Source organism: Varanus komodoensis, unplaced genomic scaffold (genome assembly GCF_004798865.1).
Source record: "Varanus komodoensis strain SLA01 unplaced genomic scaffold, ASM479886v1 scaffold34_1, whole genome shotgun sequence".
Taxonomy (NCBI): Eukaryota; Metazoa; Chordata; class Lepidosauria; order Squamata; family Varanidae; genus Varanus; species Varanus komodoensis.
Window position 1 is genome coordinate 4776991 of NW_025335854.1, and position 26064 is coordinate 4803054.

General features: G+C 44.1%; 1 protein-coding gene across 3 annotated transcripts in view; it reads right to left on the reverse strand.

Annotated features, from left to right (window-relative positions):
- Positions 1 to 460: 460 nt before the first annotated feature.
- SWT1 (SWT1 RNA endoribonuclease homolog) overlaps positions 461 to 26064 on the reverse strand; it is a 32822-nt gene continuing 7218 nt past the window's right edge. For 2 of the 3 annotated variants that reach the window (XM_044439283.1, XM_044439282.1), the window contains 16 exons: positions 25514 to 25569; positions 22444 to 23188; positions 21228 to 21287; positions 20142 to 20271; positions 19930 to 20028; positions 18796 to 18984; positions 15583 to 15676; positions 14686 to 14834; positions 13576 to 13736; positions 12213 to 12351; positions 11648 to 11793; positions 9451 to 9647; positions 8815 to 8946; positions 5085 to 5151; positions 3420 to 3484; positions 461 to 2085 (listed from right to left, as the gene is read on the reverse strand). In XM_044439283.1, coding sequence (XP_044295218.1) covers positions 1980 to 2085; positions 3420 to 3484; positions 5085 to 5151; positions 8815 to 8946; positions 9451 to 9647; positions 11648 to 11793; positions 12213 to 12351; positions 13576 to 13736; positions 14686 to 14834; positions 15583 to 15676; positions 18796 to 18984; positions 19930 to 20028; positions 20142 to 20271; positions 21228 to 21287; positions 22444 to 23188; positions 25514 to 25569 — 2535 coding nt within the window. In that variant the 3' untranslated portion in view covers positions 461 to 1979. Of the gene's footprint in view, positions 2086 to 3419; positions 3485 to 5084; positions 5152 to 8814; positions 8947 to 9450; positions 9648 to 11647; positions 11794 to 12212; positions 12352 to 13575; positions 13737 to 14685; positions 14835 to 15582; positions 15677 to 18795; positions 18985 to 19929; positions 20029 to 20141; positions 20272 to 21227; positions 21288 to 22443; positions 23189 to 25513; positions 25570 to 26064 lie in introns of those variants that run through there. The other variant, XR_006415594.1, reaches the window with a different exon arrangement.

Below are 26064 nucleotides of genomic sequence, written 5' to 3' on the forward strand. Positions count from 1 at the left end.
TGCAAGTAAGTGCCTATACACAATTAATCTCTCTATGAAATTATGGAATCCCTGATACTTCTGGATTATTCTCTTCCCCAGTGCTACCATGGGGAGAATTCTGCTTCTGGGAAGCCCCCCTGACCCAAATTCCAAGAGTTCCATGGTTACACCAACATAGAGAAGGTCCAGTACACTGAATTAAAGTGATGTTGAATCTTAAAGGGGTGTTTGTTATGGCTAGGCCAGGGTAAAACTGAGGAGGTGGAGAAGAAGCATTCTTATGAGTTGACCTTCAGATTTTCTACCAGAAGTGCTATCTCTGTTGATCTTTGTTTCAATCATTCTGGTTGCAGAAATCAGAAATAAAAAATGCATTCACACGAACACTTCTCAAGAAAATGAAAGCAGGCGTCTACTAAAATGAAACCCCTGAGCATCCCTTTTAAAACATCAGACAGAATCCATCCAAACACTAAAATTATATGAAGTCAGTACATATTTATTTTAAAAATTCAACTAAAAATGAAATAGTCTTAAACGTTTTAAAACAATCAAATCCTTACAGTTCGTATTGACTTCAACAAAGCTGCTCCTCAGCTTTGGCCACTGCAAATCTCAGGCCCTGTCATGCATCTGGCAGAGTCAGATCGCAAATATGATCGTTGAAACAACAAGTACGCATAGACAATCATAAGCTTATCTGGTGTTCCTTTTCTAGCTTTGCATTAAGAGCACTACCGCCTCTGCCGATGTTGAACAGATGCAGGACTCCGAAAGTTAGCCTTTGGCTTACAGAGGCTGCATTTCCATCTCAAATCTGTTTACCGCCAGTTTTGTTTCTTAGGACCTCCCTGCTCTGCTTGCCACTGTTGCTTGCCCAGACAGCAACTGCTCCCATGCAAAATGCCGCTTTCCCTTCCAAATGCTTCACGCCCATAGTGGGGCTGGAACCAAGCACTGGGGATCCCAGGGTGGTGGTGGTGGTGGTTTTTGTGCCCCCCTCCTCAGCACAGTGCTACACCGATGGGGCCAAAATGGCCTCCCCCCGCCATCTTCATACGGTTCTTGCCCGCAGAAGGCCTGGCGCCTTGTCTGGGGGCTCAGATGCCTGCCTGCAAGCCCTGCCTCCGCCCTGCCTATTTTGCTGCGCAGGCAGTGTTAAAATGAGAAGGGGATTTTTGGCAGGGTGACAGTGCTGTGTCAGAGAGGGAGCATGGAAAGGGTTAAGTGAGGTCACGGAGGCCTCTTCCTTATTGCAGATTGGTACCTTGCATACCTGTGCAGTGGGGGGTGGGGGGGATTGTCAAGGCAGAAATTAAGACTGGTGGCCTGCGACACGGTTGCTAGGCACTCGGCCGGCATAGGCATCCTTGCTGCTATGCTGAATCTCTTTCCTGTAACTGATTTTAGGGAATGCACAGATTGCATTCTGTGTGTAGGTTCGCCTTTTGTCTGCAAGCGGCAGCTCAAGCAGGGGTAGCCAGCGTGTAGCTCTCCTGATGCCTTGGCCTTGCCACACCCATCAGCCCCAGCCACCACAGCCTATGGTAAAGGATAATGGGAGCTGTGGACCAAAACCTCTGAAAGGCCACGGGGTTGCCACCAGTGACAGGAACTGGGTCAGGGCTTTCGTTCTTCACCTGATGCACCTGACTAAAGTGGTCCCAACAACTACTGCTAAAGGACCACGGACATTGGCACAAAGAGCCGCTCTAGAGAGGTTCTAAATTTCTTTCTCAGCTCCCAATCGCAGATCACCCATCCCCTGCCAGGCAGCTGCTAATTATGCACGCGCGCACACTCTCACACACACACACAGGGTACATTCAATGTAATGTGTAGTTTGACCTGCAAACACTCATTGAAAGAGAGAGAGAGCATGTGCGAGCACAAAATCTTAAGTTTCAGGACAGCGGTGGCCAACTTGGGCTCAACTGTGGAATTCCTGTGCCCAGCTGAAAAGAAAATCCCTTTAAAAGCTTCGGTTGATGGCAGAATCAAAACCAGCCCCTGGACGAGATTTCCGCGCAGACTGATTCATAGCACTGTTTAACGGTGTGTTCCAGTTGAACGAGCTGGCCGCATCCAATTGATAACTGACTCCTGGGGTGGGAAGGGACCAGGCAGGAGAAAATAACCAAATTAATAAAAAATTTCCAATGCTGTTAAGTTGTTTCTCTTTCATTTTCCAAACCACAGGCAGCCCCCTGTTGCAACAGTTGCACGGGATCCTAGTTTGTTTTGAGGTCTGATTCCTTTGCCATTATGAACCTGCCCAGATACTGAGATCTTCTTGCACTCAAGAAGCAATTGGTGCAGACATGGGCAAAGGTTTTCTGAAATGCTGCTCCCAGGCTCTGAACTCCCTTCCAAGGCAGGCCCATAAAACAGAGTCTGTCAGCCATCTGCTAAGAAAGAAAGGAATGCAAGGCCCTTCTTGGATCACAACAAAAGCCCACCCACTCCTGTATTCGGTTCCTATGGTAGCCAACTGCTTTTGGAATTGTGCATGGGATGATGAGAACTTAATTCTTACGAAAGAAGGACTGAATACCCAATTGACTTTTTTCCTTCAGAGCAACAAACTCCTGTTACAAAGCAATGTTACTCAAAAGCATCAGGTTGCATTTAATATGCCTTGGATCACTCTTGGCATTTCTCTCAGGTTGGCCAATGAAGTTGGTAACAAAATCAGTGATAAAGTTGGCAACAGAGGTAGGCCTGCAGGGAATGTTGCTGTGTGTTTTACAGCTCCATCAGTGCCTACAATACCACTACCTCTAGATAGTTAACTAGAGCACAGAACATGGACGCATAGTTCCCTAATTCAGCTGGGCAGAGTCCCTTGCTGGCCCTTCTTCCTGGTACTAGTCATGTCACTTCTTGCGGACGCTAGAGACCTGAAAGTAGCAGCTGAGCCCCCTTCTCCATGTTTCTGCAGAGTCTCTGTTCCAGAGCAGCTGCTCCGAAAAACTGGCTACTGACAGACCTCTATGCCAACTCTGAACTTGTTAAATGCTCAGATCATTTGACGACACAGCCTAATAGCCTGCCTCTTTGAAACACTATCAGGGTACGTGTGTGCACAGGTAAGGATCAATTAACTGGTCGTGTCTTCCTTGCTTAATTATAGCCTTTTTCAAATGTTGTAACATCAATTCACTGCTTGATGACAGGATAAAAAGCAAGGTTGAACATATGCTATGCAGCACCATGGATGGGCAGGTCTTGAAAGAATGTACCAATGCGATGGGAGCGTTTGCACATTCATTCGAGTCGGAAAATGCCTTCCATGGGGGTGCAAAGACTGGCTCCTTTCAGACCTCTCAAGGACAGGAGAAGTTGTCACATGCAGTATCTTTTCCAACATCAAAGGGGCGAGCGAGAAAGGATTGTAGCTACCAATCCCTGATTTTTATTTTTTTTTAATGGCTTACCGGTACACCTCCTGGGAAACGCAGTTTTGGAGTTCTTCAGCAGAAAATTTTATACTATTATTTATCTGCGAAGGAAAATAAGCACATTAGAACATGTAGGAAAGGCTCAAGAACTCTCAATTGTTGACACTGATTACCAGAAATTATTCCTTTTGGTCAAAGAACTCAAGCCTGCTTCAGTTTCTTTCTTTTTTTTATGCTTAAGAGGCAATGACCTAGTAAATTTCTTTAAAGTGTACAGAATAATTTGTTCATACTTTAAAGCTGGAGCAAGCAACAGAACCCCCTGAATTTCCATGGAAGGGTTTTGTTTTCAACAACAATAAAAATGGCAACTCTGCCAGTAAAATGGTGTTTTCTGGAAAAAAACAGAAAATCTGATCCAGCATGTTTGTCAACACCCCAAAACACATCCTCCCCCAATAAACTTACAAAATATTTCATATGTAGCAAACAGAACTAAAAAAGTCAATTTTATGTTCAAATTAGAGAAATCAGATGTTTTCCCGTGAGCCACAAAATATTTGAACTGAACTAATTGCTTAGTGGGAGATTAAGGAAACCAAACATCTACCTTGCATTCAAACACAATGCAGGGGCTATCGCATTTATGGCCGGTTGTGAGATCCCATGGGGAGCCAGCCTTGTCACTGTGGGTTGGCACTGCTCTTTTAGGTTCTTACATTCTTAGGTGAAGCAAACAGGAATCATGGTTCCCACCTTCCTTCAGCTTCCAGTCCAGAATGTTAGCACTAGCAGGCAAACACCCCCAAACAAGTCTGGTCCAGACCCAGCCAGGAGCCAACTCCATTGAATACAGGATAGGGCTACCCATGCCTTATTTTTCAGCCCCCTCATGGGCGAGCTGAGCACAAGGATGCGTCTTGGAAGAAGAACTTACAGGAGTTCATTGCGTAAAATTTAGCACAGGTATCGGGGTCGATTGCAAGAGCACAGCCTAGACAACTGTGGATAAATGTAAACATACGTGGTATGGGCGTTCCACCAAAAATAAAAGCCATCAGGACAATTTTCTGAACCACATCACTGGCCTGTGTACTACAGACCATCCAGAGGGTTAAAGAAAATATCCAAACAAGCTCAGCTTGCCCTTTTTGGCGTCCCATAGCAGTCTGGGTGCTTTGGAGAGAAGCTGCGTGAAAGGTCGGTAAGGTTCTTGGCTGAACTGCATCATTTGTCATATAAGCTGATGTAATTTGCGCACCAACCAAGAACTTGCCAGCCGTACTGATGATTGCTGTTGCATTCTCCTACAAATGCGCTGGCTGCTTTCAGTGAGCTCTACCCTAGCTGTGACCAGTTAATCAATGTTAATCCAGGAAGCGATACTTTTCTTGGCTTCCCCTCTAATCCTCCTTCCTCATTTGTGTTGGCTTCATGTACAGGCTGGTTTGCTATGTTACTGCTGTAAGGTAAAAATATACTGTTCCATTTTCCAACTAGTTCGAACACATGCTAGTCGTTTTGGTGGTACATGTAACTTTTTTAAGGAAGGTATGTCCCTTTTCTAGAGAGATATATAAACTTTCACTTTTTGCAATTACTTAGAAATCAGCCTGTTTTGGGCTATGTGTATACCAAATTTCATTGTCATATAGGACTTCCACAACCCAATTGAATATTTTAAAAGATAAGTTAACCCACCTCATGATTAGTTAAGAAGCTATAGAGGGGTAAAACATCTTGAAAGCTGCTATTTGTGATTAAAACTCTGGAAAAGAAAACAGATAAACAGAAAATTCATTGAAGGATTTTTCACATGGATGTCTCACTGAAACAAAATATTCAGATCCCTGGTTAGAGTGTTTGCCACTGTTTATCAGGAATGAGGTTCCTAATGCCAAAGACGACCATTTGGGTCCTCCTGGGAACGAGTGGGCATATTCCATATGCTGTTTGAATAAAATGAACTTCCACTGAATACCAACACCCATGTTTGCAAAGCTCCACCAAAAACCCTCCACCAAAGCCCATATTTTAAAAGACCTGGTACAAACAGGCTTAACCTTGCCAGCACAAACTATAGCTCATTAAGTTTGCTAATGGTTTAGCTTCTAAACAATGGTTTAGCTTCTAAACTAAATCCTGATCCCAAATAACATGTGCAAAGAAAAACAGTTAGGTCAGTTTGTCACTTGGCAAGATGGAAGGCTGGGGAAGCAGCCCTAAATCATGCTTTATGCAAACCATCCTGGATTGGGAGGACTCTACACACTGGCCCAGTTTGCACGGAATGATAAGCCTGGTGTTCTGTTTCCTTTAGAATCCTGGACTGCTGCGAGGGTATCCCTGCCCACCTGCCATTTCCCTGGGTTGCTTAATGTGACACCAAATGAAGAATTCTCGGGTTGGGGGAAAGGCAAATTCTAACATTCCAATTACAGCAAGCTACAAATTACAAAAAAGAGCACCTCTCCCACCCCCTCAAAAAACCAAAGACTAATCTGGCTCACAGTACAGTATGATTTTAAAACAATTCATAACAATTTGTAAATCTGTGTGCAAACATTTGGGGGATTAGCATAAGGAACTAAAGGCAAAATGTGTGTTCTCTTAGTTAGACCATCTGCAGAATGACTCTATTAGCGGTACTTGGCTCAGTTGTTTTCCTTACGGCATACTCTGCTGTACAAATTATCCTGTGCCCCCTCTGCCTAACATGTACAGTTGAATATCAGGGCCGCTTTAGTCTGATTAAGGTGTGGACTGCACAGGCGGTCACTAGAAAACATGCTGCCATGTTCCTTCATGCCATCTCTGCTCTCCCCTAGGCAGTCTTTAGAAGGCTGCGGGTATTTCTGCACCATGATGTCCACTGGACACACCGATTATTTCTCATGGGTGAAAACAGCTGAATAGCCATCTCAGTCCATGATTTCTGATTGTCTCTTCTTTTTAGACACCAGAATGCTATCGACACAAAAAGTAAACCAACCTGTTATTGTAAAAGCACACAGAGAAGCAATGGCTTGGGGTTTTCTTTGAAGTGAATCATTTCCTGACATCTGGGTATGGTTTTGAATGTTGAAGATCGGGTGGTGGCCCAGATGCTGTTAGACTGCAGCTTCCGTGCCCCCCACCTGACGCAACCAGTGGTGAGGGATGGAGTCCACAATCTACACACTCCCCATCCCTAGTCCAAAGATTCGTGGCACCCTCTCTGAAGGGACGCACAAAACACCTTATCAAAGAAGCACTGCTATCTCAGATGTCTTTGCTCAGTCTTTCAGAATCTATTATGCTACTGGGCCAGTTTTACTGGTGTGACAAGGAGCTGTATTTTGAATTATACAACAGCCACAGAATTATTTATAGCCTTCCGTAGCTTTGGTTTAAGTAGAACTATAAACAGCACAACATGTCGTGTGTTAACAGGCCCACCTGCTAACATCAAGTAAGACTAGAAACCGGTTATGACAGTATGCTACAATTATATCCTGCCCTTTTCCTCTTGCAAGAACCCCAAGGCAGCTGAGAGAGCCCTCCTCCTTTCCATTTAATTCTCACAACAACTCTGTGAGGTAGGTTAGGCTGAGAGTGAGCAACAGGCCGAAGTCGCCCAACGAGTGTCATGGCTGAGCTGGGACTCAGTGTTCCTTCCACAACTTGGCTACCTTACCCACCCTCACCCTTCTCCAGCTTGCCCCATTACGATCCCACCAAGAAATCAGCTCCTCTCCCAGAAGTTCCCTCACAGCTACACTCAGCCTCTGCTCCTTGGCAGACACTCTGCTCTCTTGCCTCCCAGCGGGGAAGGTACCCAGGCACATGAAACCACACAGGTCAAGACCACCAGCAGACCCATCCACCAGATCAGACTGTGGGTCCACCCTGCACACCCCTGTGTTTCCGAGACTGCCAGAGGAATGCTGCTCGGCAGCTTCCACGAAGAACATGAAGGTGACGCGGCCTTCTTCGGTTTGTCGCCAGCACCGGGGAGTGAGAGGTACCAGACTGGCTTGCTCACTTATTAGATGTCTCCCACCAGATGTGGCAGACACCCAACCCAAACACACCAGATCTTTTCAAAGCTGAATGGAGGCAGGCCCACCTACAAGAAGACTGGTGATGACAGCTTGGCATTAAAGAGGGCTTTCATATAATAAGACATGTCTGGCTGGTGGTTGGCAAATGACTGCATTCTGCAGAAGGACTGTTTCAACAGGTCTTAAAACATGTCCATAAATTCACAGCACCGCAATCAAGGTTATGAGCTGGGCATTTCATTTTCATTTTTCTAGTTGCATACTACTACATAGTTCACAGGGTTGAAAAAAGGAAGTTTCTGGATTGCAATAAACCTAATAAAAAGATATGCATGTAAAAAAGGATTGGGGTTACCCTGCCAATCATCTTAAGTTTATATGGTTGGGATTTCTAAAAGTTTAGATTAGAGTTACTCTAGAACCCTAAACTGTTGTCATTGGGTGGTTATGGCCTTCAATTCAACCAGTTTTCTCCAAACAATGAACATTCTTACTAGCTACATTTGTTCACGTTCAGTGTCCTCTCTCTTTTATCGCCTCAAGTAACAACCTTTCCTGCCTGCAAGCTGATGGCTGGATTTGGCAGAGGGGTAGAATTCTTTGGAGGAAATGCAATGGGGTTAGAGAAAAGGGTAACCACAACAACAGGTAAGACAACCCTGGATTTCCCTGAGTAACACCACAACTGCTACTCTGATTTCGACACCAGAATTTGGCAGCTGTCTTGCACCAGAAGAGCGGTGACGAGACCTCTGCGAATGGCATGCATAAACGGCACTCCTGAATTGTTCCCACTGCTTTCTTCACTAGAAGCCAACATCTACACTGAGGGTTCCGGTTGTTTAATTCTTAAGTTCTGGGGAGCACTCACAAACCTGGAGTGTATGAGCTTTGCTCCACATTCCAGAGGGAGAAAAAAAAGCAGCAAGTGGGAAACGCCGCATTTGTGTTCACTGGGCTGCTTTCTCTCCTCGACTGCTGAATGCCCCGCTGCAGAATGCGGCCAGTCCGATCCAGGCTTGTTCACTCAATGCCCAGAAATGCCGGGGAGGGCACAGATCAGTTCTCCATGAAATGTGGCCGCTGTGACTGTTGATGATATGCAGGCCCAGTCACTTGTCTCGGGCATATCGGTGTTGCCTTGCGCAATGTTAGGAGCACTACAGGACAGGCCAGCTTCACTTTCGGGAAAGCCCCGATGGGACAGCAAAATGGAGAAGGCCCCTGCAATCAGAGTGGTTATTCCACAAAAAACCAGCGGCTCCTGCCTTGGATGGGAATGAACACATCTCATCAAGCGTGATCCACCACACAGGTACCCCCAGACAGCTGAGAAAACACCAAATTCAGCCTGAATTGCCCCCTTTAGTTAGCTCATGTAAACTTACTGCCGAATTGCTGCAAGGATTTCATTTACAGCTACCATTAATTTCTGAAGGCCTAAGAAAGCTTCTTTGAAGGCAGCCATATCCTGCGGAGTTGTTACTGTATTGAGGTCCAACTTCTGGAAAACTTCAAGGCTACAAGAAGGGAGAAGAGGACTCACTTTCAAGGGACAAAGAGCTTCACATCCGTTAGCCAAAGCAGTTGCATAACAGAGCCACCCAACACACTTTTCTTGGGTGCAAAAGGCACACAGGAAATACTGACGCGAGAGGCGACTCTTTCCACTGTGCAAAGTTGGGCCAAACAATGGGACACAGTGAACAAAACCTTTGACCCAGTAGCTAGAAAGACATCTGGTCCAATGGCTCAGTTCTCTGTTTTTAAAATGCCGTAGACTTGAGTAGGCAGCCCCCAGTCTTTTGGTGGTAATCCTAGACATGAAAAGCATAAGGCTCTTCACTGAATCAAACAGACGAAGGCCCCTGCCCTGAAGAGCTTACAATTCACATTCAGCACTGGAGAGATATGGCAAAAGGGGTACAAGTTGTTCCCCACTAGTAAGCAAGCCTTCTGAGCAATGTGTAGAAGGCAGGAAAAGGCTGCCTTGGAGAAACAAAACATCGCCCAGCATTTAGTACCTGAACCGGTTCATCGTGTTCCAGATGCTTTCAAGGACGGACCAGATTTCCTGATGCCTGTCTGCCTGCGTTAAAGGCTTGGGTGACTTATCCTCTGCCTGAGTGGCCAACGGCACATCTTCCATTTTTTCACAAGCAGCACTTCCTGAAGTAGATTTGAAGGTATCTGAAGAATTTGGTCCAGTATCTGACTGAATCTTATGAAAATATAGCAATCAAACAGTAAATGTATTGGGACGGCTACATTAAAGCCCCAGATCACCAGATAAAGGAATGCCACATTAAAAAAAAAAAGAATTTTTTTTAAAGGGCAAGGTCCAAAGCTAAACTCCCCCACCCCACAAAATGGCCCCTAGATAACACCCAAATGGCCACAGATTTTTTTTTTTTCAGTTCTGAGGATGGAAAATGCGCCAACCTCAGAGCCGGGGATTCTGGGCCCAGGTGCCCTCCCGCCTCTCGCAGCCAGCTCGGAAAGACTGGTGCTTGCTTCATCTCCCAAGCAACAGCTTGGAGAAGGAACATAGGAAGGGAGGGAGGAGGCTGGTGCCCCAGGACACCCCATATATCTTGGCAATGCGTCCACCTCTCTCCCCCATTCCCTGAAGCACCCCCCTCCCTGGTTACACTGGTGAAATGGGCAACCCAGCTAATTTGCAATGGAGGAGCAGCTGGAAAGCTGAAGGCAGCCAAGAGGGTGGCACCCCAGCTTTCTTAACGAATTTAAGGCCTTCACATACCATCCTGAACCAGTATTAATCCCAAGACCATTTACAATCCAATTTAAAATCATTGCACCTTAAAAGGTACAGTGAAACCATGAACATTAACAATAAAATAAAGTCCAATAAAATAAGCAGACAAAAGAGCAGGGTAAACAACTTCACACTTAAATATCAAAAATAACTGATCAAAAATGCCTCAGTGAATACAAGTGTCTTTGCCTGGTGCCAAAACACACACACGTGCACAAACACACAGGCAGGCAAATGGCAGATGTTTAAAATGCATTTTTAAATAAGATGCACACCCAAGCACCCTCTTAATTCTGGGTTATCACCACTAGCTCGGAAAACAGCCATCAGAAAAAAATAATTCAAGATGGTTTTAAATAAAATTTCCGCTGCACACAGAGCTGTAGAAAAGAAAAACAGCTCTGGCAAGGATTAGAGAGATCTAGAACTAGCAACGAAACAAGACTGCAGGCAAACCTAACACAGCTGGATCAAAATAAATAAATAAAAGTGTGAAAGCACATCATGTGTCAGTGGCAGCAGTGGGATAGATGTGGCCTGCTTCAGCTTTGGGTGTGTCCCCTCCAGCTGGTTTGGGGATAGCAAAGCCAGAGTTGCTTACAAATAGCAGGTGCCTGTAGCCAAGAGGAGGTCACAGCTAGCTGATCCCCCTTTCTCAGGAGTAGGGAATGTGTCCGTTCCCCCCGCCCGCCCAGATGTTGGTGGATTGCAACTGGGAAGTATATGGATTTCCCTACTATTTGTATCATGAAGATACACCACAATTGCAGGAGGTCATGTCTAAGAATGGCTGCAAATGCCAAAACTTCGCATTTGCACTTAGACAAGATACTTTTACACTTTATTTCCATGGGAAGAAGTGTGGATTGTGGGTGTGCTCTTTTGAAAATACAAATCTGCCCCCTTTCAAATGTGTATTTATTCCGTTTGACCAACATGATAAGTGTGGGGACCAGGTGAGGCAAGCCCTTCAAGGTGGCATCTGGGGAATCTGAAAAGCATTGCCCCACATTCCCTTGCATGTGCCTGACAGCGAAAACAATGTAATCAACACTGAGCACGGAAACAGAAGGAAGAAGTGATCCCTTCCTCAGAGCTCCCAAGACAGTATCTCCCAGGCAGGGGCCAACTTAACAGCTTAAAATATTCAATTCTACAACTGCCTGCTGCTTTCTCAAACTCTGTTTTCCTGCTAGCGAAAGGTGGGCCAAACTAAAACAAGAAAATTTTGTTCAGGAATCAGATCTGGAATTGATGCTGGCCCTCGGCGGCACTGATGAGATGGGCAGTGCAGTGCAATGTTGTCTACTAAGAACACAGTTTCAAATACAAGTAGCTTTTCACCTAGAATGACGACACATTAGCATGAGCAACGCTGCAACCAGGATCTCTCTGCATGCACATGAAAAGAACTGTATCTGTCAAAGTTTGGCAGCTCTAACCTTCTCCAAAGTCTGCAGCAGTCTATCTATTTGAGATAAGGCCTGTAAAAGCACACCGTCATAGTTTGATCTTGAGCGGAACGTCTCCAGCAGCATCTTGGATTCCTGAAGTACCACCTTCATTGTGGACTGCTGAATTATTTTAGCTGAGAAAAGGCAAGAGAGGTCAAGATGGAACAGCAGCACACATATGAGCAACTCAAGAGGCTTCGGCAAGGGGCGGTATAGAAATGTTCTAATAAAAATAAAAATAAAAAAGAGGAAGAGCAGCACAAACATGTCCCAAACATGTATCACAGGCCTCTTAATCGGCTCTTACAGTATTTATAAGCCAATATGGAACATCCAAAGCATGCAAGGTTTTCACAAGCGAATGAATTTATTCTCTGGGGAATGTTGGGGATCCTGAGACATTCATAGCCCCATCATGTATATACACATAAACACATATATAAGTATGCATATACTTATGTACTCCTTTGTAACTACGACAATCATGCTTGGTGCAAGTTTTCAGTTTTCAAATGTAAAAGTAACTTCAAGAGTGAATAAAAATGTTTCTGACCTTTGCAGAGATGTGTATATAAATATTCAACGGTTGATAAAAAGCTTCTTGAAATAACCATCCCAAAAACAGCCACCCAGTGTTTTTTGTAGCACTCCAACACATTTGCGAGTGTCCACGGGGGTTTATGATATACTACCTGGGTGGGGGGAAAAGAAGGTTACACTTGCATCTCTCCTCTGTGGCAGTCAAATTTCTATTCCCTGAAGCCAGAATTGTGCGACAGACCTTGTGACTAGGATATTTTCTCACCCACCCTCCCCGCAAAAATTGTGTATGCAAACCCTACAAATCTCTATTGAGGTCAGCTTACTGGCAGGGCCCTTTCAGGCTCCTGCCTAACCAAATATTTTCTTCGTCTACAAATACAAATGACATCAGTGGGACCCAGAAACCATTTCAGGTTTGTTTGTTTGGTTTTTTTTTGGGGGGGGTAGCTAATTTGTAGCCTCACATAATCCCATGGATTCCCTGAGAAAGTAAAAAAAGAAAAAGAAAAGAATGCTTGACATTGTATTGTGCAGTATTATGAAATTACTGCTCTGAAGTTAAGCATCAGACCATAGAGTTGTCTGCTTGTTATTCCCCTAACATGGCAATCACAGGGGAAACCCCCCCCCCCCCACAATGTTGCAACAGGTGCAGAATTCAGCATCTGGGGAACCTTGGTTGTAAGTGCTTCCAGCCACCCCAAGCCATTTCTCCTGAACTGGCCCACTCTAGGAAGAACTCGGGTGCACGGGCATTGCTGCGCCGTCACTCCTGCTAGTGCGGCTCCGTGGCTTTGCTGGAAGGGGCAGTGAAGCACAAGGCGCAGCAGTGCGAGAGCTTCATGCCGCCTGCTCGGTGCCCCATCAGCCAGCATGAGGCCCTTGGCCGCGAGTGGGAGCACCATCCCCTCACCAGTGCAGAAGCGGATTTCAACCACACGTGCGGCTGCCTTCTGCACGCGTAGCAGCGGTGGGAGTGCTCCCTTGTCCTTGCTTCAGGCAGCAAACCTTGTGGGGCTGGCTGCGGGGCTGGTCCCCCGTCGAGGCAGGGTGCATCTTCTGCCTCAGGTGGTAAAGCAAGGGGGTGGTGAATTGCAGTTTCTCAGAGCAAGAAAAAAAAAAAGCAGTGGTTGTCTCTCTGACTTGTCCCTCACTTTAATTAAAGTTGCAGAGGCTGCGGGGTCATGGCAGTGCCTTTTTTCTGCCTCAGGCACCACGAGAGCTTGTTCCACTGCTGGCTGGCTGTGCACAAACCTCTATGACATGCACACACAGGCATGTACTGTGATAACTTTCTCCCATTTTTTTTCTGGGCAATCAGAAGAACTAGATATGTCAAACTGAAATAGAACTTCTGTCACTATTACAATCACCTCTGTCCACAGGTCGCCATACGCAATCTTCAATTCTGTTACTAGTATAGAAGACAAAACTTCCCCCAAACATTTTTGAGACTCTAGAATAATTTGGGACAGAGGTTCTGTGGAATTTTCCATCTTCTTGGAGTCCTTGTTAACTTCTTGTTTAGCAGAAGCTAAGAAAGATCAGGTAAGAAAATGAACAACAAATAGCCTTTGTCTAAAATTACATTGCTATTTACTTGCTTCAAAGGTTCTATTTCCTGGTTTAGGAAAAATCGTGGTATGCAAAGCTTTATGAAAATCTCTAAAGGCTACTGATGTCGGCTACTGTGAGTGCAATAGGATCTGAACTGGCTGGGGACGACTCCAAAAAGCAGCTTTAAAGCCATTAGCTGTACAGAAAGGCGGGACCACCCACCCAATTCCCAGGGAGAGCAGGCTCTGTTCCAAGAGAGGGGATCAGCTGCAACTGCAATCACATACTTAAAATTACTACCACATTAGTAGAGCCCTGTCTTGTAGAAAGCACTGAGGCCAACCTCCTCAGTACCAGAACTTTTAAACAGTATCTGAGATCCTTCTTCCTACCAAAAATCCCCTCTGAAGATTTCCCGATTTCCCTGAAAAGTTTCACCAAGACCAAAACCTAAACCACGTTTTTCTCCACTGCTATGCCGTCCTTCTTTTCAGCAGCTTAGTGAAGGGCGTCCCCCACTCCCATTGCTTGCAGTGATCTCTACTACGGAGATCTGCCATCATATCCTCCTTTAATCTTACTAAAATCATTCGGAAGGAAAACGAACATTTTGCCAGGTTTCCATATACCAATTTTAGTTGCTTAGTATACATCAGAAGAATATTTGCATTATGTTTATTAGTGAAGATAACTGGAAGCTTTCATCCTGTAATTCAGATTCCCCAGAGGGAAGTCACCGAATAAAAAGTTTTGCAAACTAGAATTGGTCGGTTTTGGGCTGAAATACACCTGAGTGTAAGCCACATTGAACTCAATTAACTTACTGAACCTGTTAAACTCAACGGGGCTTATTCAGAATACATATGGACAGAGCTGCACTGTCATTCAACTTTTCCAGCCATTACAGAAATCCAGGAGAAGCTAACCTTTGTTTGATTTCATCCAGCTGCAGGAATTGTCTTGGTTCACAGCTACAGCCTCCCCAGTAAGTTTCTGGAGTGCAGTCACAAAGTCTGCTTTACTAAATGCCCTTACTTCGCTCACCAGGGCTTTGTTGCACAAGTTTTTATCATCCCTGTGGAAAGAAAGTTGCTTTAATTTTTCATTCCTGAAGTGGCAAAGAATTGTTATTTTTCTCTGTAGCAAAAGGGAGCTAGTGGGTAAAACTCAATGTAAGTCCAATACTGAGCCAGCCCATGAAAATGAATGGGATTGTTCCCTTCCATGGGTCTACTCTAAGTAGGATTAATGCTGGCTTTTATCTAGCATCTGATGAACGGATTTATGGAATCCAGTGGAAGCCACTGGAAAAACAAAATTGCCCCACCAAACTAGCATGGGCTACCGTTATTGCAAAAAAACTGATTTTTGGTTATATACCTGATAGAACTTACAGAAAGAAGTCACAGAATTCTGACATCAGCAGGCATAACAAACCACCAGGCCCTACTCTGAACGTTTTTACTCTCGATGCTTGCCTACACTCATCAAAAAAGTTGTTGCTGCTCTTCCATACTGCACCAGCCATCCAAGATGCTGCCAACATCTTGAATCCGTGTGGAAAAGGAGCATCATTTAAGTTAAGCAGGATCAGCTTTCTGAACTGCATGGTGCAGACAGCAGCACCAAGCCTGAGGAAGTCCTGCCCTGGGCTACCAATCTAAACAGGCAGAAATGCCTTTTAAAAAAGTCTTGTATTTAAGAAGGTCCACTGAGCACTCCCTCCTTAAAAACAACTCTGAGCCAGTTGTTGGCTTATTATTTTATCACTTAAATTTGAATCCCCGTTTGGAAAGTGAACATGCAATTAAGTCAAAACCTACGTCAGCAGCACAACTTCGGCCTGAGGAAAAAGGCTCTGGTACTGCAGGCAACACTGCAAAACACGATCATCGTTGTTCCTAACGCTGAAACCATCTGTAAACGGAGTAAAAGGGGAAAGCATGACAGTGTGGAAGAAAAGTTGCTTAACCGTTATAAAGAAGCAGGGACGAGGCCAAGATTCTCTCAGTGAATTCTGTAGATGACATTTCCGGAGGAAAGTGCTCTCACACCGAGTACTCTGAAATCTCCAGACCTAAGACACAATGCAAGTTGCCACATGGTAACTGTTTGTGATACCGAGTTCCTTCCTTCCTGCTTTACTTGTGGTCCAAGCAGAGATCAGACAGAACCAATGCGACCTATAAAAAGCCGTGTTTGTAACAGGAGGGGGAGTTGCTCCTTGCACACTGTGTGTGCGCTCTGGGATGCTGATCAGCTGATCAAGAACCCCCCTAAAATATTGTAACATCAACAAACATCTGCTTGGATTGCAACTTTCTCTTAATTGGGTTGGAATTTCTTTAAATTCAAAGCCTTTCCTTCCACATGTCCAAAAATCACTTGATGTCGACGTAGCCATATTTAGATCTTCTTCTTCGAGACTACAAGAAAACCAGTGGTGGCTGTTGCTTGCTTTCTAGCATGTTTAAGTGGGTCTGGAAACATAGAGTGTACATGGTCTCTAGGTTCTCTCTCACAGGGTTAGGCAGATCCCACACACCAAGGCGAAAAGTAAAGGCTCGCCCTGCTCTGCTCAGGACCCTCCCTGCACAGTAAGGGAAATGGAGAGGGTGCACACACCCCTAAGTTAAAGCTTCTAGGTACAAATGTAACAGAAGCATTGCTATGGCAAATATTTGAAGCAGAGTAACAGATTTAACCCCTTCATGGATCACTGCCTTGTCGTGGCAAAGGAGCTTGCATAGCTCAATGAAGCTATGAGCTATGCTGTGCAGGGCCACCCAAGACGGACAGGTCATAGCAGATTGCTCTGACAAAACGTGATCCACTGGAGAAGGAAATGGCAACCTAGTCCAGTATCTTTGCCATGAAAACCCCATGGACAGTACCAAAAGGCAAAAAGATATGGCACCGGGAGATGAGCCCCTCAGGTTGGAAGGTGTCCAATATGCTACAGGGGAAGAACAGAGAGCTAGTACTAGTAGTGCCAGAAAGAATGAAGCGACCGGGTCAAAGCCGAAAGGACACTCAGTTGCTGATGCATCTGGTGGTGAAAGGAAAGTCCGATGCTGCAAAGATCTATACTCCATAGGAACCTGGAATGTAAGATCCATGGATCAAGGCAAGCTGGATGTGGTCAAACAAGAGATGACAAGACTGAACATCGACATCTTAGGAATGGGTGAATTTAATTCAGATGACCATCAGGTATACTACTGCGGGCACGAATCCCTCAGAAGAAATGGAATAGCCTTCATAGTCAATAAAAGAGTAGGAAAAGCAGTACTGGGATACAATCTCCAAAATGACAGAATGATCTCAGTTCGAATCCAAGGCAAACCATTCAACATCACAGCAGTCCAAGTCTATGCCCCAACCACTGATGCTGAAGAGGCTGAAGTTGACCGGTTCTATGAAGGCCTACAACACTTTCTAGAATTAACACCAAAAAATGATGCCTTATCATCATGGGGGATTGGAATGCTAAAGTAGGAAGCCAAAAGATAACTGGAATAACAGGCAAGTTTGGCCTTGGAGTACAAAATGAAGCAGGGCACAGGCTGGTAGAATTTTGTCAAGAGAATACGATGGTCATAGCAAACACTCTTTTCCAACAACCCAAGAAAAGACTCTACACATGGACATCACCAGACAGTCAACACAGAAATCAGATTGACTATGTGCTCAGTAGCCAAAGATGGAGAAGCTCTATACAGTCAGTAAAATCTAGACCAGGAGCTGACTGTGGCTCAGATCGTGAGTTTCTCGTTGCAAAATATAGGCTTAAATTGAAGAAAGTAGGGAAAAGCACTAGGCCACTCAGGTATGACCTAAATCATATCCCTCATGAATATACAGTAGAGGTGACAAGTAGATTTAAGGAATTAAATCTGATAGACAGAGTGCCTGAAGAACTATGGACGGAGGTTCGCAACATTGTACAAGAGGTAGCAACTAAAGCCATCACAAAGAAAAAGAAATGCAAGAAAGCAAAATGACTGTCTGAGGAAGCTTTACAAATAGCTGAGGAAAGAAGGGAAGCGAAAGGCAAGGGAGAAAGAGAAAGATACACCCAACTGAATGCACAATTCCAGAGAATAGCTAGAAGAGATAAGAATGCCTTCTTCAATGAACAGTGCAAAGAAATGGAGGAAAACAATAGAATAGGGAGGACCAGAGATCTCTTCAAGAAAATTGGAGATATGAAGAGAATGTTTCATGCAAAGATGGGCATGATAAAGGACCAAAATGGCAGGGACCTAACAGAGGCAGAAGAGATTAAGAAGAGGTGGCAAGATTACATAGAAGAACTATACAAGGAAGAGTTTAACGTCCCCGATAACCACGATGGGGTGGTCACTGACCTCGAGCCAGACATCCTGGAATGTGAAGTCAAATGGGCCTTAGGAAGTCTGACCAAAAACAGAGCTAGAGGAGGTGACAGTATTCCAGTTGAGCTATTCAAACTCGTAAAAGACGATGCAGTAAAAGTGCTACACTCAATATGCCAGCAAATTTGGAAAACTCAACAGTGGCCGCAGGATTGGAAAAGGTCAGTTTACATTCCGATCCCAAAGAAGGGCAATGCCAAAGAATGTTCAAACTACCGCACCATTGCACTCATTTCACATGCTAGCAAAGTTATGCTCAAAATCCTACAAGCTAGGCTCCAGCAGTATGTGGACCGAGAACTACCGGAAGTACAGCCAAGATTTTGAAAAGGCAGAGGAACTAGAGATCAAATTGCCAACATACGCTGGATCATGGAGAAAGCTAGGGAGTTCCAGAAAAACATCTACTTCTGCTTCATTGACTATGCAAAAGCCTTTGATTGTGTGGATCACGGTGGGTTGGCTGCCGTGTGAAGGATCAGGCTCAGTGTGGGGTTTGGCCCCCCTCAGTCCTCCTATGAGTATCTTTTCCTGCCCTCCCTGCTGAAAGTTCACTTTTCCTTCTTTCTCTTGGGGGGATCTGATAACAAGCCCACTGAATGGATTCTGCTTGAACCCAGCAGTTCTGCCACGGCTTACCTGTTTTCTCAGAAGCAAGTTGCATGGATTGCCCCCACAACTTTGGATCTTGGTTTTTCAGGCAAACATAGATGAAGTTCACTGCTGGGATTGCTCTCTGCCCCACATTTGCCAATATTTTCCCTTTCTTTAAGTTGTCCAGTTCTTGCAACACCACCCAGGGAATTACAAGTACAAATCTGCCAATACCTAAACAGGAAGAAAGGTGCAATTTTGTCATGATGATGAATTGCACTGTTTTTAATTGTATTCAGATCATTTCAGCTCAATATTGGGTCCACTGCCGGTGACCATGAGCTATACTAATTTTGGAAATTTAGTTGTGGCTAGATCACTCAGAATTCCCACTGGAAGTCTACCATTCTGTCAGCGTCCAGCCCTAGGATCTGGGAATGGGCCATTATGGGAAGTGTTAGCAGCAACTGAATCCAACATACAATGGATGCTTTATGCATTGTACAATATTTGACTTCCCTGGACAAGGATCTTGCGTTTTCATAGTTACATGTATGGAAATATGACACAACGGGTAGAGCTAACACATGACTGGCTTCCCTACTTGGGAAGTGGGTGTGGAGTACTTGAATCTAGGTAGGTTTGCATATATAATAATAGCTAATAAACAACCTACAGTGAACAGCCTAAGAAAAAACCATAGGTTATCTTTGTGGGTTGTTTGTGGTTAAGAACCCACAGTTCACCCACATCTCTGGATTTACATGCAACCCATTATTTCATAACAATCCATACTCTGCATTATCATTACAAGTAGACCAGGTCAATTAACGCAGGATTAATTGAGTTGCTTTTGGCTGAAAACAAACTAGTGCATTGTCTCTCAGTTAAACAGGAGATTAAATATGCATGGAACTTGCAAGGAATGGGAGGCAGAAGGTCAGGTTGGCCCTTTACTGGCCTGTTCCTTATCTTAAATAAAGCTGACGAAAGAGGCTAGAAGGTCGCCTACTGACGCTTCCCAGCTATGATCAGCAAAGCCAAACCAAGGCCGCCTGCTGGATGAGTGAAACAGGAACTTGAGGCTCAGCCCTGGTATGCAAACAGCCCTGGCTTTGGGCAGGACCTTTTAGATCCACACGTTTCAAACACTTCCCATAGGGCTAAATCCACACATACCTGGAATAACCCTGTTCTTCAAAAACTTAATGTATTCTAGATGGCGGATCATTATATTAGTGTCAACCACAATCAAAGTATTCAGGCCAGAAAGAGATCCTGTTACAAAGAGAGAGGAAGTCAATTATTTGGCTGCCCCCTGGGACTTCCTTCCTTCCATCACCTTATTAAAGAGTGGACAACACAGAACGCTTGATTACAGTTCAGCTTACTGAAAGACATATTTGATTCATCATCTCGCAGGTCTATCTCCATGCTGGTCAATTCCCCACAGGTCTGCACCACTGGCAACGCCATCTTATTGTCAATGCGAGCTGCGTGCAAATCTTCCACAATCTGCATCTATGGAAAGGCAATATTCATATGAAATCGGGGTGGAGTCAGTAGTTGGCATCCGCGGGCACCTACTTAGGGTCAAACCCCATCAATGCTCCCCGGCTGTTCCTCCTCAGGGACAAAGAATGCCAGCACATCTTTGGATACTGGGGAACATAAACGTAGTCGTACCCACCCTCTTGTGGGCTGCAGCACTTCCTGGCCACTATTCCCTGCTTTTCACTGCCTACCTACTCCCTGGTCTTCACTTCTGCCTCAGAGGAATGGCTTTGACAGAGGAGACACGGCGGAAATTTGTCCAGCCCTGATCTATAGAAATAACCGCAAATTTTGGCTCCAGTGCTACCTACATGGTTCTGCTCTTAGGTTTATTTGGAAGTAGGACCTGCAACAAAACATTGCAACAGGGAATGCTCCAGTGCATTGTTCTAGCCAGCCAGCCTTGCCCTCAGTCCTGATCTTTCTCTCTTAGTTTTCCAACAGTCAGTAAGGCATCCTTCCCCACCCTGGTGCCTGCCAGCTGTTTTGGAGTTCAGCTCCCAATAACCTATGCCAGCATTCCTAATGATGAAGAATTGTGCAAGCTACATTCCGAAGCATCTTAAGATACCAGCTTGGGAAGGCTGAGTAAGCCTTCCATGGTGATCAGGTGTACTTTGTCTTCACTAGGCTTAAAAAAAGAGAGGCCTCTTTTTTTGTAAAAGTTTCCTATACCTTTGCAAGCCCCAAGTTCCCCCAAGCCTGGTAATTCCTCCTTGCTGTTCATGGACAACACCTTTTTGGCGTACTCCAGCACCCCCTGTCAGGGAATGAGTTTGCTATTAACGTAAAGGATGCATATGGTTTTTGAAAACCTACTGGGTCAATAAGAATGGAAAAGGAAGTTGTTTAAAGGGATGAGCTAAGGGTAACCATTCACAAATAGTGCTGTGTCCTGAGAATAAAGTTACTTAACCACTAACCTCTTGGTCCTCATCAGCATCTTCAATGGCTTCACAGGAAGAACATGAAGCTTCAGCGCTCTGTAAAAAGCAAACAAACCCTAAAACCCACAAAAACTCTGGTGTACCAAATATTTGCTGATGAACAGTTTGACTGATTGCAGAGGTGGCATTTTACTGGAACCTTGGAGCGATTTCAGAGGAGCAGGGAAGACAAGTACAAGGAGCTCATTCACCTAAATGAGGCCCTAGCATGTACACACTCCCGTTCTAGGGAAAACGGGGCAAAATTCCATGAGGGCTAGACAATTGTGGGTTTGGTTTTACTTTACAGTTTCAACTGAATGACAGTGGGCATTCCCTCTTGGCACCCCTTCAGCCTAGAAATCTTCCCCAGAACAGGCATTAGAGTGCCACCTCTCTTTACCCCTGAAAAACTCTCCCCCAAAATCTAACTCTTCTGAGAAACCTTTGGCTTCATTCTAGCCACATTCCCAGCTCTGAGCACAGCTAAGTACACATAAAGGCCTTGCTCAGGTGCCACTGCTGCACTGTAAAATGTAGAGTGTAGACCTCTGCAGGGCAGAGAGGAGATTTGCCTCCTTTACTCACGATGTGATGTTAGCAAAACACCGATGGCATCAAATAAGCAACAGCTCCTCCACCACTCAACTATGTCATTTGCTACCCTTCCTGCATAAACAATGGTCATTATTTATTTATTTTTATTATTATTTATTACATACATTTATACCCCGTCCTATTGCTTCAAGCACTCAGGACAGCTGACAAGATATAAAAATACAATAAATATAAAACTACTATATAAAACATTAATTATTAAAACAATAGAAAACACATCGCTATAGAAAATGCGACTGTGAAAAAGGGAAACATAGAAATGGAGACCCATCCTTTTTCCCAGTAAGGAACCCAGGTGCTCTCTGCCTCCTATCCATTTTATTCTTACAGCAATTAGAAACATAGAAACAGAGCAAGTCAGAAAGGGATCTCCTGGACCATCTAGTCTGACCCCCAGCTCCTGCTGGTTCTGCTCACGACATGCCTACCATTCACCAATGGGGCCTCACCCACCTCCTGTGGAAGCCCATTCCATACCTTAGGGGTCCTAACCATCAGGAAGTACTTCCTGGCATCCAAACTGAACCTTGGTTAGAAACCGCCTTCCTTAGAGCTCAGCAAAGAACTACTACCCATGAGAAGATTTTCATTTTACCTGAGTCGTATGAAATGCCACAGGTTTACTTTTATTTCCCAGGATCCTTGGATTACCAATATCCTTGGTGGACTCTGTAGGCAATGGTCTTTTCTGTTTATACTTCCAACACTTGGATGGTTCAGTCAAGGGGGGGGCTTGCATCTCTTTGTCGTTTTTGCTAGGTAATTCTGGTGAAATATGCTTGGTCCTTTCAGAAGTGTTTCTAAAGGCCTGTGTGGGTGATTTCAGACTTGAGAAATTAAAGGCTGAAAAGCTGGAATATGGCTCCTCTGAAATGCCCTGTTTTCTACGCAATTCACATGATTTCAAAGTCTTCTCCTTATGGTGGGAAGAAGAGTTCACAGGTAGAGTAGTTTCCTTGAGCTTCTCCAGCAAACTTTTCTTAATTACTTCTTTTAGTCCACTATGCTTCACTTTGGTCTTCATTTTGTTTTTCCTCCGGTTGTTCAGGATCTTCAACTGCAGTGACTCCACTTTTCTTCTTTCAGTATCAGGGTCAACACACATATTTTTGTCAGAGCATTCCTTGCTAGAAAATGCCACTGCAGAATCCATGTGGCTTCTCTTCCCAACAGGTTGAGCCTTATTTTTAAAATGCATTATGACCTTCCCATGCACCACAGGGGGCACCAAAGCACTACAAGCCTTTCGTCTATCTGTTGAAATGTCTTCTTGGAGGCCTTTAGTATCTCTGAGATCCAGACAGCTTTTTGTCTTCATGTGTTCAGTGTTGCCAGCCAACCTGCAGATGCATCACAATGAGAAATTATCACAAAGAAATTTGTGATAGTGGAGATTAGAGTCCAACAAACTGAAGGTTATGTTCAAGCAGAAAAAGCTGGAGAAAAGTTCTAGTGTTCTCTCAAGCTTATGAATGGTGTACCTAGAAAAACTGACAGAAGCTAGAATGTTTTCAATATTTTTGGTCATTTTAAATAGAGATGTTGGTCACATTCAGCTCTGTATGACAACAGCAGCTCACAGTTCCACATAGGAATCTGCATCCCCCTCCATAAGGCACATGGGCAACGCACTTATAACTTAATGTGACCAATGTGAGCACCGCAATGCATAAAGCAATGCACAGTCAGATGCAAATCTCTCTCATTTTCCTTGCTGAAATAGCAACAAAGCAACATAGTTACAAATCTAATGAATGGAGAACATTTACAATTTTGCCAGTGAAAACAAGTTGCCTGTACTTCAACTGCCCCCAGTTTTCTATAGGGCAAAAGTACATGGAGATTGTCAGTAAGGAAAACTAGTAAAAAAAAAGGTATTACCGAAATGGGATGGTCAGATCCTGGAAATTTATTTAAAAGCATTTCTATACTGCTCAATTAGAAACAAAGAAGTACCTCTTTTACTGTTCACCAAATCATTCAGAATATCTGTGATAATATCTTTCCATGGCCAGGAATCTGTAGGTTTGAAACCTAGATACCCTTACCAGGCAGTAAGTCCCATTGAATTAAACGACATTCTTCTGAGTGGAGCCTAAGCAATGGGCAATAAGCAAGCATATTGGACATATGCTCCAATCTGAAGCCCCGGAGTAATAAAATAAATAAATATTCAATTGATATTTGCTAAAGAACACACACACACACACAAACACACACAGAGGGAGAAGGAGAGGTGATTTATCATGATTTATCATATTCACTAGCTACTTTAATTATCTCAAACTCTGAAATACCTTTGAACCCCCCCCCCGCAAAAAAACTACAATTAGATCACTGAATCATAAAATCATGTGCATATACATGGGATATGCTGAAATCTCTCACACCATTCCTGAAGACATTATCCACATTCCCCCAGTACGAAGCTTGGGTGACCAAGGCCTATCAATCTGTGAGCAAAACAGGACCACCCAAACAAAGTACAGCCTTTTGCCTAACTGAGAGACTTCCTAGGAGGAGAGAAATATACACACTTGTACATTAAAATTAAAGTGATATTGCAAAACACGACGTCGAACAACTACCCAAGAGCTCAGCATGGCACAGGGCCTATTGAATGCTGAAAATGGCAACTGGAAAAAGGAACAATGGAAGGTGAAAGGCAGTGCTAGACTATTTATTGATTTGCTGGGTTTTTGTTCCGCTTTCTCAGCAATGACTATCTCACAACGTAGCTCACAGAAATCAAGAGAGAGAAATTACCACCTGCCCACTGTATGCCAAAATTCGTTCCAGTTCTTCAGGGTTACCTCACAGTTGTGTGTGCGATTGCTTCTAACCCCAAAATTGAAAAGCGTCTTGATGTCAGCCTGGTATCCACTCTTAGGCATGTTGTGGGCTCGACTGCCATCTTGCCCAGGCCTTTCCTACAGGCCTAGAGGAAGTGTCACCCTCAACCCCATCTCTCCAACACTTTGGTAAAACAGTCATCCACAAAGGGCACAAGACCCTCAGACCTTGGAGGCTACAGAAAGAAAACATGCTAATTTCCACTGCTTGTTCTGTGTAAGCATCACTGGGCCTATGGCCCAAAGATTCTTCCAGTATCAACTGTCTGGTACATTGAAGTGCATAACCCTGCCGAATCTCAGCAGCAGGTAGATCAGGTCTGGTTGAAATCTGGACGGGTGACTTAAAATGTTGTGAACCACCGAGACAGCTTTGTCTATGGGCAATATAGAAATGTAATACAATAATTACTTAATAATTAGAAAGTGCTGCAGTTTCATTTTCACAGTTCTTTCAGGAATCAAAAGCTTTAGAACTACAGATGGTCATGATACCACTTTCTTCATGAATTCCACACAAAAAGAGGATTTCTCTCGCTCTCTAGGGTGACTGATGCCTTTCTTTTAACATTTTTTAAATTTTGAGGATATTGTAAACATTATTTATGTATAACTGTGTGATAATGTAATTCATTAAGTCGGACATATGCTCCAATCTGAAGCCCCAGAGTAATAAATGGAACTCATGCAATGCTGTTTTTCTCCAAACATAGGCAATTTAGGTTTCTGAATTCTCAAGGAAGAACCATTATTTTGCTAGAATAAGAATAAATATTTTTAAGTGACTGCCCTTAATGGAAAAGAGCGATTTACCTTTGACTTGGCTGCTCTTTCACAAGCTTGCTTTCAATTTCTGCCGTTTCATTTTTCTGAAAGAATAATAAAAATTGAAATCTATGATTCCTAGCCCTCCAATATGACCCAGAGCAGTATTCCTCCTTCCTTTCATAACAAGTTCCACGCTACAGCAAAAGAGAGAGGGCCGGGGGGGGGGGGGGACTTTGTTGGTTGTCCCAAATCTGCTCTGTTCCATTTACAACCCTTCTTAACTTTTAACTGTTCTATGAATTAAGATCGCAGTCCTGTGGACATTTAGTGAGGCTTATTTCTGAATAAGGAAGCAAAAGGTCTAGCTGAAAAAGTACATGAAACATTTAAGAAAGACTCTTCAGCTAACCATATGCAACCTTTGCACTGTTAAAGGACCACATATTTCCATAGTCTTATTTTAATCTAAAAGCCCTAAAGAGGAGAAAATCCAATTCTCCAGCCTCTACACAGTAGCTTTCCCTACTGTTTCTGCTCATCAGTTTCTTGCAGTTCAGACTAGCAGTCTGAAACATTAGAATTGGAAGTATTTGCTC